Below are 15,965 nucleotides of genomic sequence, written 5' to 3' on the forward strand. Positions count from 1 at the left end.
TTTGAAAATTTAACTTTCAATTGTTTCTAGTGCATGTGGCAAAGATGTTTGCATACTTCAGCTAAGGAAAGAGGCTTGTACTAGAAATGCAAACAGTAAAATTTTGTATTTGTACAGTAAACGTGTGTGTGAGATCAGAAAGACTTGTATTTGGCTTATTCAGTAATAAAACGTTATACCTATCTATACAATATAGTGGAATATTGCAATAAGTATAGTATACCACCCCTATTAGTCAAACATTTTTTATTTTATTTATTTGTTATTATACCCTCATTGGGGGCTGAGCCCCCCTAAAATGAAAATCCTAGAATCACCCCTGTTGAACATTATAACAATTTGCTTTATTTACCGGCATTATTTATAAATATAATAGTTTTGTGTTTATTTGTTTTTTACCTAAACTACAAGTAGTGTTAATGTAGACTTACATACCGGTAGCCTATCTAAATATGATTTTATAATTTTATGCTATATTGACATACCTCATTACCCTCGACTATAATGAGCAGCAATAAACTACATTTTGGTATTTTATAATGCCTAGTCATACTTCTGTGGATATTTTGGTGAAAGTAACTCAAAAGTAACTTAAAAGTAGTGTAACGCATTACAATTCAGAGAAAGTCATATTGTAATATAACTAATTACTTTTAAAAGACAGTAACTAGTAATATATAATGTATTACATTTTGAAGTAACTTGCCCAACGTTGATAATAATAATACATTTTTTGAGCGGCAAATCAGATTAGAATTATTTATGATGGATCTTGTGACTGGAGTAATGATGATCATTCAATGATGATGATTCAGCTTTGAAATCACAGGAATAAATTACATTTTAAAATATATTCAAATAGAAAACAGTTTTATACAATACTTCAAAATTGTACTGTTTTTGCTGTACTTTGGATCAAATAAATGCAGGCTTGGTGAGCAGAAGAGACTTCTTTAAAAAAAACTTACTGTTTAGCCTTTGTCTGGTAGCGTATACAGTACAATATTGCATTGAAAAATTTAAATTATAATGTGTATGTTTTTATTTATTGTTTATTTATTCATATGTAGAATTGATTTATTTTATTTCAGAAAAGATTTTTTGAGAGTTACCTGTCCACTGCAATATAAAATAGCATAGAAGAATTATAAGTATAGAAAAACAGAACTATGTATCAAAGAGTTAAAGGGATAAATAAGACCAATGTTGAGATTTAGTAGAAATATTGGGATGTATCATAAATGTGGACAGCGTAGAAATTGTGGCTTTGGAAGTATTTTATCACATTTAATTTTTTTTTTTCATATGGACATGACTTTTTTGAATATTGACTTGATGTTTCTTTCACATTAAAATCAGACAAACACAAATTCACATTCACATAATGCCAAACATTGTGTTTTTTACATTACACTGCATAATTCTGTCCACTGGAATTGCAGTGTTTTAATTGTCTTCTTGCTTTATTCATAGAGTCTGGGAAACTCGCAGCGTGAATATGACAAGCAGGTTCTTTTATACAGTATCCGAAACCAGCTTCGCTTCCGCAATAACCTAGGTAAGAATTAGATGAATTAAGAAAATCCATTGCTTTTCTCTTCCACAACTCCTATTTGTCATTCTGACATTGTTCCGAGCCATTTGTGTTTCTCACTTCACTCTGGCCAGACCAGCAACCTCATTGTAGCTGCTGTCAGCAAATGTAATTACACTGAAATAATGAGTACCGTTGCCCTGATTTAGTGTCCCACAACACTGTCAAAAACCTCTTCTCTAACAGTCAGGCATGTGAAGAAGGATGAACGCAAGTATTATGAAGAGCTGTTGAAGTACAGCCGGGACCATCTGATGCTCTACCCCTACCACCTGTCTGACATCATGGTCAAGGGTCTGCGGGTCACCCCCTTCTCCTACTACATCAGCATCATGGAGGTTCGCTCAAATCACCTGAATTTGTTAAACAACTGTTTGAAAATTTGGAATCTGAGGGTGCAAAAAAATCAAAATATTGAGAAAATCGAGAAAATAGTTCTTAGCAATGCATATTACTACTCAAAAATTAAGTTTTGATATATTTACAGTAGGAAATTTGTAAAATATCTTCATGGAGCATGATCTTTACTTAATATAATGATTTTGGCATAAAAGAAAAATCGATCATTTTGACTCATACAATGTATTTTTGGCTATTGCAGGGTCACATATTACCTATGTAAGCCCCACGGCCGCATCTCTAAAGTATTTACTAATTTAATTTTCTCAAACAGCACTTCTTTATTATTTATATTACCACTGATTCTGTGAAAAGAGTCACAACATATGGTAGACATGGGATGGCATCCAAGCATTCAGTGTTTTACTGATCTACTCTGAAAGTGTTTTTCTTCCTTTAATGATAGAGGTGATAGAGAAGTATTAACTGTTTACTAGTATTATTTGCTTTTGTTATGCTCATTACAGTAAAAGTTCTGCATTCTGATAATGTTTCAGACAGGTACGTTTATTATACAGTTGTATTTTGTTTGAGCTTATGAGGATTACTGTAAATGACGCATGCAGAGTGTCAGCTTACCATATTTTATTATATAAAACAACAGTGTCTGGTTTCTGTCTTCTGGTGTCACTTAAGCAAATTCATTTACCAGCGTTCTTAGTTTTTGAATATATGTTCTGATGTGCTGAGAGCATTCAAAGAGAAAGTTCACTATCGTTATTTACTCACTCTCATGTTATTCCAAACGTGTATGACTTTCTTTCCTCTGAGAAAGAAGAAGTTTTAAAGGGGTCATCGGATGCAAAGTTCACTTTCACATGTTGGGACATTAATGTGTGTTGGCAGTGTATGTGCACATCTACCGTATAATGATAAAAATCCATGCAGCGGTTTTTAGTTAATCTGTAAAAATAATATCCCCCTGGCGTCACACCGACAGAGGCCGCTCCCATGATAGTTCATTGACATGAGCGTCTTACCTCAGATCAGCTGTAACAGTACGACCTCCATTGTTTCGATGCCGGAGCAGGGATGTAAGTTAGACAACAGTATCTCCGGATGCCCATTTTCCACAAGTTGATATGATTCTTTAGGGTCTTAATGAAAAGTCTATAATATACTTATATGTTATAGACTTAAAATTTATACTTAAAATTCTCAGTAGTTGTGTAAAACAACACCCTTTTTACCTTGTCAAAATGAGCTCTGCAAAAATCATCCCATTCTGATGGATTGTTCCTTTAAATGCAAATGAGCTCTGCTCTCTTCTCTCTTTTGCTCTGAGAGATTGCTTACTTTAGCCGCATTTAGCCGCGAAAATCGTTAACTAGCACGTTATTAGGAAAGGTGATTGCGGAGATTCATAAAAAAAAAAACCTTATACTCATTTCTGACGCCACACCGACAAGCATCTGAGAATTTTTTACAGATTACGTAAAAATCACTTCATGGATTTTTAGCATTATAGGTTAGATTTGTACATACACTGCCAACACACATTAATGTTCAAACAATATGTAAGTGAAGTTTGCATCCGATGACCCCTTTAATGCAGCTTTCTTCCATGCAATGAACGTGGATGGGAACCAGGCTGTCAAACTCACAATAAAAACACAACAAATGTTTTTTTTTTTTTTTTTAAAGCTCTTTGATAGTTTTGTGTGAGAAAATCAGCTATGGTCGTCATTTATTTGCATTCTCTGGTGAAGAGCAGCTTTCTTTTTGTTTTTCTATCAAGGAAAGAACGTCATATGGGTTTTGAAAGGCATGAGGAAGACTAAATTATGACAGAATTTGTGATTCTTAGCTGAAACTGTTGTTTCATTGGACTTCATTTGATTGGAAGTGCATGACCCAGTCTCTTTCCTCTTCATTCAGGACATCATGAACTGTGAGAAGAGTTATGATTCCCTGCCCAACTTCACTGCTGCTGACTGTAAGTTGTTCTCTCTCTCTGTCAGAGCTGGGAATCATTATTTGTTACTGTTGCTGACTGCTCATGCACACTAACGAGGCCACAAGTCGCTAGAGACGGCTGTACATTGCCCACTCAGAATAAAGTGGCACAGAATTACTCTCACTAATAGTGAATGTAAATATTTTAATGAATGTTTTTATTGTAGTAATTCTTCAGAAGTGCAATATATACCACAAAAGATGCATTTACTGATTAATGCTGCTCATGTGTGGCATAAATAATGATTAGAATTATATTTAAAAATGTGAAATATATGAATATAAAAACATGCGTAACATTTTACAATAAGGTTTCATTTCTTAACATTAGTTAATGCATGAGGTATCATGAACTAAAAATGAACAGGATTTTTAATATCTAGCTTAATATTTTTGAATATAGTACTGTTCATTGTTAGTTTATGTTTATTTATAATACATTAACTAATCCTAACTTATAACTGAAATGTTAAAAATTTGTTGGTATATGTAGAAATTAACATTATACTGGAATAAATACCCACTACCGGTCAAAATTTTTTGAACAGTAAGATTTTTAATGTTTTTAAAGAAGTTTCTTCTGCTCATCAAGCCTGCATTTATTTAATCCAAAGTACAGCAAAAACAGTAAAATTTAAAAATAATTTAACTATTTAAAATAACTGTTTTCCATTTGAATATATTTTAAAATGTAATTTATTCCTGTGATTTCAAAGCTGAATTTTTAGCATCATTACTCCAGTCACATGATCCTTTAGAAATCATTCTAATATTCTGATCGTCTGCTCAAAAACATTTATTATTATGTTAAAAAAAGCTGAGTAGATTTTTTTTCAGGTTTCTTTGATGAATTGAAAGTTCAGAAGAACAGCATCTATCTGAAATAGAAATCTTTTGTAACATTATAAATGTTTTTATCATCACTTTTGATCAATTTAAAGCATCCTTGCTAAATAAAAGTATTAATTTCTATAATTTCTTTCCACAAATGGTATTGTGTGAACCCTGAAAAAATTTACTCATCTGTTTTAAATATTCGTAATAATAATGAGAATTATTTCTTGAACAGCAAATCAGCATATTAGAATGATTTCCGAAGGATCATGTGACACTGAAGACTGGAGTAATGATGCTGAAAATTTAGTTTGATCACAGGAATAAATTAGATTTTAAAATATATTCAAATAGAAAACAGGTATTTCAAATAGTAAAAATATTTAATGTTTTTACTGTTTTTGCTGTACTTTGGATCAAATAAATGCAGGCTTGGTGAGCAGAAGAGACTTCTTTAAAAAACATTAAAAATTTTTTGACTGGTAGTGTATGATTCTTAATACATTAACAAATGATAAGAAATTGAACATTGTTATAAAGTTTTAACAAAATGAAATAGTTCATGAAAATGTTACAGTATGAAAATGAAGTATGAAGTATGATTATTATAAAAATTCTAAATTACAATGGTAACGGTACATTAAATGGCAACATTTTAAAATAACATTAAATAATGCTTTTTTAAAATTTTAAAATAAAAATTATGCAGTTAATCCTCAGTCAGTGTAAGTTCTAAAGTTATTATCTAAATGGCAAATATATGGAACAGTCCCTTCAAATTGAATGTTAAATATATTATAATAGCACAGTATGTGCCCAGTATTCAGCATGATTTATATCACTGCAGGCAATAGTGTCTGAGGTTTAAGTGTAACATACTGTGTAAATAGACAGACACTGACATAAAATGTATTTAGACTTTGGACTGTGGCATTTCATATGGCTAGTTGGATTATTCATTTGTGCAAATGAGTTTTGCAGTCATCACGATGGAGCAATATAACAGTGTACAAGCAGTACAAGAAGACAAACCATCATATATAATTTTGTGGAAAAAAAAAAAAAAGTATAGTATCATTGCATTTTACAAACCCATTACATGTACCCATATGTCTTGTCATTATTCAACTGAAAGAAATGTGCTGGCGTATCTTAGGGGAATTGATGTCAACACACTTATGTGCATTGCAGGGACAGATTAAAGTGAATTATGTACAAGGCTGTACAGCCTTATATATATTTGTACCCTAAAGCATCTGGGTACAAAATCATTGGCATAATAGCACATCATTAAACTGCGTTATGAAACAAATAATTTGTAATTGGCCCATAATAGCTGGCTGTGCAAGTTTAGAGATCTCAGAGAACATGTTCTTTGGGTTGGGTAGACAGAAGGTAGCCAGCAGGATGTGCATGGGTCTCTCACTCTAATCTCTCTGTCTGAAGAGAGGCTGCACTCCTGCCCTTCACAGCTCACCCTACAGTCTTTGGCATCATGCCTGGCACGTCGCGGTCAGGCCTGGCCTTCTCTAATGATCCCAGACCCCTGTGCCTGTATGCATGGTGTGGGACAGGCTGCTGAGGCCCCAGGAAGGCAGGATTTGGGGCATAGAGGAATAGGTTAAAGTCACCGAGGTTCCTCCAAACACTAAAGGACATCCATGATGTCCTACCAATTACATGCATAAGTGGTCAGCGCTGAATAGAGGTGTAAACTAGGTCCAAAATGTTTCAGAGGTAGTCGAAAACACATGTAAGCCACATAGAATTTGTAGCATTTGTAGGGCCACCTGATCACTTGTCTATTATCCATTTTGCTTCATATATATACATGTACATCCAAAGTCCAAAATTTATTTGTATAGTGCTTTTCATGATACATATTAGAGGTGGGCGGTATACTGGTAGAGACAATTAACCAGTAGAGATTTTGGACTATGGTCTCTATCGCTGATGCATGCTCACTTGATGTTGCTGTGTCGTTTGAGCACATTTTTAAGCATTGCAGTTTAAAAACAAGTTATTTTATAATGCTAAAACACAACCAGAACTCATTTCACTATAAGTGTCTGAGCACTGTCAAGACGGTGTGAAGACGGTGCTCATAGAGCACGGGAGTATTAAACTGAGTTGTGTTTTGCTGCTTTATAAGTCTTTAACTGTTAAATACACACACTTGCATTTGAGTAAGTCTTATGTGAAAGCAAACAGCTGAGAAAGAAAACGTGTAACAGTATATTGGATCCGGGCAGCTCTTAAAGTGACAGCAGTCTAATATTCCTGCTGTCTGTCAATCATGTTAATCAAAGAACAAAAGAGAGTCTCATTGCAAATCTCATTGCTCTTGATTAAATCACTTTTGTAAGTTTAAAAAGAAGAAATGTATATTTAATTTACACAGTGAAGAATAAGATGTTTTTATACATTTTATTACAGTGTATGTAACATTTCTTATTTATTTGTTCTACTGTAAATTTTTTTTGTCCTGTAGCTGGTAATTAGTTTCTTATTCTTATTTTATCACTGACTGTTTACTTGTTTTTAGTAAGCTTGATTTTTTTTTTTTTTTTTTTTTTTTTTTTTTTTTTTTTTTTTTTTTAGTAAGCCTAGTATTAGTTTTTTAAATATTGACAGTGGTGACAAGAATTATAAAATTTCTTCTGTAGTATCAAAAATTTTGCTATCATATTAGAGAGGTTATTTAAAGCAAAATAACTAGGCTATATTGTTATGTATATCATTACCGTGAAATAAAATTACTTGGAACTTGATATAAGGTTTTGGTCATACTGCCCATCCCTAATACATATCATTTCAAAACATCTTTACAGGAGATACATGTTTTCACATTAACTACATTAAGAGTAATTTTTTTATCAGAGCTGACTGTCTGGCAGAATGTATGGCAGAAATGTACAGTTCTATGATAATACAAATCATGCTGTTAATGAAATTAATTAAAGCAGAAGGAATGAACACTATTAAGGCAATGATCATAATGATTACAATTTAAGGAAAATTTGCAATTACAATGTAATGCAAAGGAAAAATGGTGAGTTAAAATTTGGAAAAAATATTTGGAAGCAACAGTGTTTTTTTTTTACATACCAGTACATGGTTACAGAACAGATATGCCAGGTGTAAACCAGGTTCAGAAATGAACCTTTCCAATTTTTTTTTTTTACCTTTATGAGGGCATTTTTTTAATTATCTTGTATGCCAAATATTAACATTTAATCAGTTACTTCAATCAATCAGAATACTAGACTGTTACCAATTTTATTAACATCTTAACACTGCAAAGATGGAGTAAAAGCTGCATCTGAAATGGCATTTATGTTTATGTACAGATTTTGTAATGTTGCTTAACAGTGACAAATGTATCAACATAATTACATAATGTAAATAGCCAGCATATTAATTCTATTAATTACATTACATTACATAATTGTCCATGGTCTTAAACTGTGAAATTAACCTCTTGCTTGAATGTCATCTTTTACTGTACAATGTCGCAGTCAGTGCTTTTCATTTTTGCATTTGACTTAATAGCGACAGTTATAATTAATTAAATGTAATTGTGTGGGTTTTTTTTTCCCCCCCTTATATTGAATGTTTGCCCCTAGCCCTCATTCATTTCTGATCCTGCTATAAACAGGGTCATAGATCATAGATTGCAGATTCAGTGTCCATACCAGGGTTGGAAATTAACAAGGCAAAAATGCCACCAAAATGAACAAAAATGCCCCATAAATTGAGAAAAAGGAGCCAAAAAATGCTCCTGCACAATTACATGATACTAAAGGTAAACATGGCTGTCACAATTAAAATGAAATGTGAAAAGAAATGAAAATTATTTTTAAAAATTACATTTAGATTTGCTCATGCATCAGATTGCTTTTACGGGCTCTTTTGTGCAGCGTTGAGCCTTATAACCAATCAAATGCATTTCTGTTGAACTTAGGAATGCAATGGCCAATCAGAAGGACTTGTATTAGTAAGCGCTGAAAACACCGGAGCTGTTGTTAAGTGCGCACGCTTGTGTATTCCCTCATCATAAACAACACAGTGCAGATACGATGGAAATAAAAGATTAATTTTGTAGCTTCAGTGATTATAAAGGGAGCTTTTGCATAATTTATGCTAGACTATAACGTCATGGATCGATATGTTTGTCTGTGAAGCCAGAATATGATGTTCCCAAAATGCAATAAAAAATGTTTATATTGTGTTCTATATCAATATTAATAACCATTATTACAATATAAGGGGCAATACTCTACAATAATATTTTTGTCATAATATTGCTCCTGTTTTTTACTTGTATCATTTATACAATTTTAAACAGTCTGTTGTTGTTGACAACAGTTTAAAATATTGTTTAAAGTAATTTGGTAAATGTAAGTATTTGACATTAAAGACACAAATGTAAAAAATGCCCCTATATTGCCCCTTAATGGGAAAAGTAAGTTTCTGACCCTGGTCCATACCTAAAGTATTTGCTAGTTAGCGTCTGTTAGTGTATTTATTGATCTAACTGTTGACCTTTCAGGTCTGCGGCTGCTTGGGATTGGCAGGAACCAGTACATCGACCTAATGAACCAGTGCAGATCTTCCAAAGTAAGTCGCTCTTGGTTTAAATCTGTAGATCAATTAGGATGTTGTGGTTAACTTCCATGGAAGCTCTTCTGGGATTTCACCATGATGTTCATTAGATGTTTCTCAAATCTGGATGGTTTCATTGCTGCCTTTGAAGATGAAAGATGTAATCCATAGAGAGCAGTGCTTTGTACACACGGCGATAACCTCACACTGTTGCCTAAGCAGCATCTGTCTGTGGCTAGAAATTCTTCCGGAGGAAATCGGCTCGGGATCTCCTGCCAGCAAAACCTGTGGAGATCACAGTAGAGCCTTGGTGGGTGGTACAGACCGGATATATCACCGAGGATGACATCAGGGTAAGGCGGATTCATTTAACAATGTTTCTTTAGTCTTGTTCATAAGATTACATTAGGCTTTCGGAAATGGAAAAAAGGAAATCATATTTTTTAAAAGAAATGGAATCACAGAGAATAAAACGAAATTATACATTTAATATTTCTTTTATGATGCAACTCTGTTCTGTGTTTTCTACCACATCATTAACGGTTAGTAATTATTAACTAAAAAAGATGAGCAAAACAAAAAAACTAATTATTCTCAACAGCTACATTTTCCCTCGTATTTACTGCGTGAAGTCTCTTTTAGTTGTTCAATTGAAGGTTTGTAACTGGAGTGAAATACCTCTGGCCTTAAGTGCTTTTGTGCTGGGTTTATTTCAGATCTGCTCTGTGGCGGAAAAGACGGCCATTGATAAGATGATAGATTCTGGACCCCAGCTGGCTGGATCAATGGAGTACAACGTGGTTCTGAGTGAGTGTCACTAAGACAGTTTCAGTCTTTCAGAAAACCTCTTGAAATAATGTGGTCATGCTCTATGCATGAATACAAGTCAGTGTACTTAGATTTTAGCATTAATGTAATAATGGAATGTAGACGACTTTGCTTTGAATGTCATCCTTTTTCAGGACTGCGTATGGTGAAACATACTGATTTAGTAGCACTTATGACCAATCCTTCAAAAAAAACAAAAAAAACAACAACAGAAAAAGTGCAATTACCAATGATATTGCATAATTGTGATGCGATCTGGGAAAACCCGTCGGATGTCATGCTGTGACTTTTTTCAGGAAATTCGAAAAATAGGTTGAATGTACATTTTTTTTGTCAAAATTAGGGTTTCATTAAATTATTATTGCATAACATCTTGTCTTATCATCTCTGAAAATATCTCGGCGAAATTCACTCAAGCGATTTATTGCAGCAAAAGGACATGACTGCGTCTTTCTCTTATGTTAAGAATGTGCTGTGGAGGTGCTTTCCCATAACACCACAAAAACAGTTAACCTCAAAATAAACCACGTAACATGTTCAATAAAGGTGTATCTATTATTTTTTAATATCGTGAGATGGCGGAGTGCAAAAACGCAGTCTGAAGTACTGCGGCTGCTCAATTAACCGATCTTACTTGTCTCAATCTGCTCAATCTTGGTGATGTCAGTGCCCTAAACGATGTTATAACGGACTATTTCACATCCAGAGATGAAGGATCGGGGATGAGGATGAAGTTACTAAAGAGGAGGAGTCCGATGACAGTCTGTTTTAATGCACAGTGCGCAAACAGTTGTTTTACTACTTTTACTACAAGGTAGGCTGCGTTATTCGTGCTATCTAAACATAAAATTTGGAGATTATGCCCATGATAACCACGGAAAACAGAGGCTAGTCTGTTTGTGTAATGATGCAGTTTAGCGCTCCTGACTTGACAGACAGCTCTCTGTAAATCTGTAATGTGAAAAGTGAAAGCCGTCTCACTTTAAACCCGTTTTTCTCAAAATTCCATTCCTGAAAATCATCGCTATCAGCCAATTTAAGATAGCCATAACTTTGGTTACGTTCAAGCTATAAACAAAATAAGTTTATAAACAGTTTTGGAAAGGACTTGAACCCAGCTTTCACATGGTATCAAAACCTAAAAAAGGTAAAATTTTACCATGTGTTGGGTTTTCCTAGGTCACATCACACTATAAAAGGATGTTTTAATGGTACAAAATGTAAAAACTCCACTTATTAAAGGATTAGTTCACTCCTAAAATTTTAATTTCCTGATTTACACATCCCCATGTCATCGAAGTCTTATTCATGTTCATATTTATGTTCATATCTTTCTTTCTTCAGTTTTGAGGAAAACATTTCAGGATTTTTCTACATATAGTGGACTTCAGTAATGGCCAGCAGGTTGAAGGTCCAAATTGCAGTTTTAATGCAGCTTTAAAGGGCTCTATACAATCCCAAATGAGGAATAATGGTCTTATTTAGCAAAACGATTGGTCATTTTCCAAAAAAAAAAAACAATTTATACACAAGTTTCCAACACCCCATGAGGCCTTGCGTCAAAAGTGGGAGCATCTTCCGGTTCTAAGTAAAGAAGCGGGACGTGACACTCATTCATTAAACAGTTGACAGTAGTGACAGGCAAATGATGCCTCCTGAAGCACTGAGAATTTCCTCTGACTCTTTCGGGAAAAGATTCAAAGTTTTGAGTGTCGAAAACAGCACTATCTGGTGGTTAGTAAAAAATAAAGCAGCCAGAAGCCTGTGAAAGAAACTCTGTTGGGTAAAACATTCCCCACACATTCCATAGATCGACTCATGTTAAGTGCACAAATAAAAGCTTAACAGTGTCTAATAAATTAAATTACCCCATTAAACTGGCATTAAATGCCAGTATGAATATATATATGATGTTATAGAATAATGTACACATATATGAAATGCATATGGCAAATATTTAGTTTTCCTGAAATAATTTGTATTTTTCATATTACTACTTGTATGACTAGCTATTTAAAAATGTAATTAAATAAGTCTAAATAAGTAAGATCTGGTGGTTCAAACATTCCGACACGCAAAGTGATGCACATGGGACTGGACACAGGTGGATATACTTTCCAACCACAAATACTTATCTTGCACTACGATGCATGTCTACGACATTATGCATTAGTTAATCACGTTATAAAGGTCAATCGTGGGTAATTCTTCGTCTGTGTACTCTGGTTCAAAAAGGTAAGGCAAAAAAACTCCATCTCATTTTCTCCTCCAACTTCAAAATTGTCCGGCATCATTGTTTTACCTTTCTTGTAAAGGGCGTTTGACTTTCATTGCATGTTTGCTTTGTAAATGCTGAGTCGGTACTTCCACCTACGCCATGTGTGATCTTTCAAAATTTTCCAACGTGACTATGTAATGTGTGAAGTCGTGGTTGCCAAGCTAGTGCAAGACAAGCATTTGTGGTTAAAATGTGTGCAATTTTTTTTTTTTTTTACATTTTTTTTTTCTTTTTTTTTTTTTTTTTTTAGAAAATGACCAATCGTTTCATTAGATAAGATGCTTATTCCTCAGCTGTTATCGTGTAGAGCCCTTTGAAGCTGCATTGAAACTGCAATTCGGACTTTTAACCTGTTGATCCCCATTGAAGTCCACTATATAGAGAAAAATCCTGGAATGTTTTCCACAAAAACCTTACTTTCATTCGACAAAAGAAAGACATGAACATGGCATGGGGGTGAGTAAATTATTAGCACATTTTATTTCTGGAGTGAATAATTATATTAATAATGTAATAATAAAAATATTAATAAAAACAACGTCATAGCCAAACTGTCTTAGTCACTGCGGTAACATCCAGTCTGTACTGGTCTGCGGAAAGCTGTCCACTGGCCTGTGCAGAAGATTGGTTTCCATGCACAGCAGATAATGGCAGCAGACAATCCAAAAGTGTGGGGCAATTTTGAATTCGGACCAGTATGACCTCTAACAAAAATGTAGTCGCACATGCAGGAAAAGTGGTTGGAAAAAGCCACCATTTAGTCGCAGTCTAAAGCCCTGTGTTTTTATGGGTGGTACATTTAGTACAAAAACTTTCTATGTTTTTAATCTTCTCAATTGTTTTTTTTTTTTTTTTTTAGGTTTGTACAACCGGGGCTATATATATCTCGATGTGCCCATATCAGATGACAGCTGTATATCAGGTATGCACTGCAGTTTATCAAAGAGGCTTTATTTATAAAAGGATTTTGCTCTTCTTGTGCCACAGATTGTATATAATAGTGGATGGGAGAATCATTGATCAAAGAGATGATGGGATGATCACAAATCCATTTGGAAGAATAGCAGAGAAAACATTTAGGGTACAGTGTTCACCCACACAACCTCTTCTTGATTTTCATTTTCAGTGCCGCCGCTTGAGGGGTTTGTCATGAACAGAGTCCAGGGTGATTATTTCGAAACGCTTCTCTACAAAATCTTCGTATCCATCGATGAGCAGACTAATGTGTCAGAGGTACATATTCTGTTTTCACTTTGCAGTGCACTTGAAATGCCCTCTCGTTTCTTATCAGTGATTCTGCTTGTCTTTGAGACTCTTATACAGCTTTTCCGTTTGTCATTTCAGCTGGCTAATGTACTGGAGATTGACTTGGGTCTGGTGAAGGTACGTGTCATGCAGGGATGAAAATGGAAGGCCATTTACATGGAATGTTTGATATGAAATGATGCCTTTATAGGTGACTGGGAGGGCGGTGAATCCAGGATGCGCCGGTCCTGGAATTACAGCCGCCGCAAAGGCAATTTTCCAAATCCTTTCGCCTTGTGATGGGTTGTGAAATGAAATGAGTCCTTCTTTGAATGTATGATGCAGACTGAGGAGAATGAGGACTGAGCCATTGTGTTCACATATTTCCTTTGTAGCTGTTTAGCCCCATTTCACTATCTGGCAGAGTGGAAAACAAGCTTATTCATGAGATCCGTCATGAAAATCCATAACTCCTTATTAGAAAAGCCAACGCTGTCGTGACTCAAAGGACACGATCTTTACCAATGAATTTATTTTTACACGAGATAGGTAGTGTTCATTTTCATTATCTCTTTGACATTTTGCTAAGACAAATAGAATGAAATGTTTCCTGCAGTCATCCTATTAGTGAAAACCTATTCATTTAATAAATGATGATGACAGAGTATATCTGAATAGATCCATTCCCGTCAGTGTTTATGCGGGGCAGACACTGTGTCTTTTAGTAGGGATGTGCCTGAAGCCAAATACCTTCATTGGACCTTATTTATGAAACAAGCCAATTTTTTGTCTTATCTTCTCCTTTTTTCAGTGTATCAATTTATGCATCAGAAAAAGAAAAAAAAGACTATTCTATTTAGTATTTTTACATTAACAATGTAAACACTTTTCTGTTTAGTAAAGCCAAATATGAAGCTCATCAAGTAAGTGTTTTAAGAATTGTACATTTATTGCAAAATAATAAATCAAGGCAGTAACAATTTAAACAAAATTGGTGAACTTATGTTCAGCTATTTTTTGTAATAGTTAACTTTTAACTATTTTTGAATTTTTTCGGACCATCAGTCATTGAAGGAGAAGTCCACTTCCAGAACAACAATTCACAAATAATTTACTCACCCCCTTGTGATCCAAGATGTTCATATATTTTACTTTCTTCAGTCGTAAAGAAATTGTGGTTTTTGAGGAAAGCATTTCAGGATTTTTCTTCATATAATGGACTTCAATTGTGCCCCCGATTTTGAACTTCCAAAATGTAGTTTAAATGCAGCTTCAAAGGGCTCTAAACGCTCCCAGCCGAGGAAGAAGAGTCTTATCTAGCAAAACGATCGGTCATTGTTTTTAAAAAATAACTGACCACAATTGAAGTCCATTATATGAAGAAAAATCCTGAAATGCTTTCCTCAAAAAACATAATTTCTTTACAACTGAAGAAAGAAAGACATGAACATCTTGGATGACAAGGGGGTGAGTAAATTATTTGTAAATTGTTGTTCTGGAAGTGGAGTTCTCCTTTAAAGCTCTGTAAATATCAGTCACAGACATTTTTTACCAAGCTGATTACTTACTAAAAACTCACACAGATACATTTTTCAGGCCATTTTATGTCTTATTTTGATGTAAGTGTTTATATCTAAGTGTGTGAGTTGTTTACTTTATGCCGATATATCTTGCCGATAAGAGGAATAACTCACATGTCCTCAGGGTGTGCTATCGATTAGATCACATCAGTACTGTGGCTCATTTTTGAAGCAAAGTTTGGCCTGAATGATGATTGGATTTACTGTTTTGGATCACTGCATTTAATCTAAAAATGCACGTACAGAATGATGTGTCCGGTTTATGGTAGAGTAAACAGTAATAGCAGTGCAGTGGCAGCTGCGGCAGCCTCCCCAGGTTCCCAATACCCGATCTGTAAGGTGTTTTATTTCCGTAGGGGGCGCTGTTGGCATACTTCTGGTAAAATAAAAGTAAAATAACATTTAGACTGTGTCTCTGATTACATACAGCAGTAAGTCATGTCATATAATCATGAGTATGTTTTGATTTAAAGGTCAGAAGCTATAGCTTACATGAATAAGAAAATCACAAATATGACACTTGTAAATTAAATAATTTTATGTATGCTGATTTAATCATTAATGTGGAATATGTTATATATATTAACCAATTATGAGCTCAAAAAGACTTTCAGAATTTTTACAACTCTTTGCTTTAGACCATCTA

The 15,965-nt window shown here is 34.2% G+C and overlaps 1 protein-coding gene across 1 annotated transcript in view; it reads left to right on the forward strand.

Moving 5' to 3' along the window:
* Nucleotides 1–15,965, forward strand: part of fam91a1 (family with sequence similarity 91 member A1) — a 34,606-nt gene that overhangs the window by 1,677 nt on the left and 16,964 nt on the right. Inside the window, exons 2-10 of the mRNA XM_051137389.1 lie at nt 1,474–1,558; nt 1,781–1,932; nt 3,872–3,929; nt 9,336–9,403; nt 9,628–9,741; nt 10,105–10,195; nt 13,354–13,416; nt 13,621–13,727; nt 13,839–13,877. Coding sequence (XP_050993346.1) covers nt 1,474–1,558; nt 1,781–1,932; nt 3,872–3,929; nt 9,336–9,403; nt 9,628–9,741; nt 10,105–10,195; nt 13,354–13,416; nt 13,621–13,727; nt 13,839–13,877 — 777 coding nt within the window. The remainder of the gene's footprint in view (nt 1–1,473; nt 1,559–1,780; nt 1,933–3,871; nt 3,930–9,335; nt 9,404–9,627; nt 9,742–10,104; nt 10,196–13,353; nt 13,417–13,620; nt 13,728–13,838; nt 13,878–15,965) is intronic.

Source organism: Labeo rohita, chromosome 19 (genome assembly GCF_022985175.1).
Source record: "Labeo rohita strain BAU-BD-2019 chromosome 19, IGBB_LRoh.1.0, whole genome shotgun sequence".
In the NCBI taxonomy this organism is placed as follows: domain Eukaryota; kingdom Metazoa; phylum Chordata; class Actinopteri; order Cypriniformes; family Cyprinidae; genus Labeo; species Labeo rohita.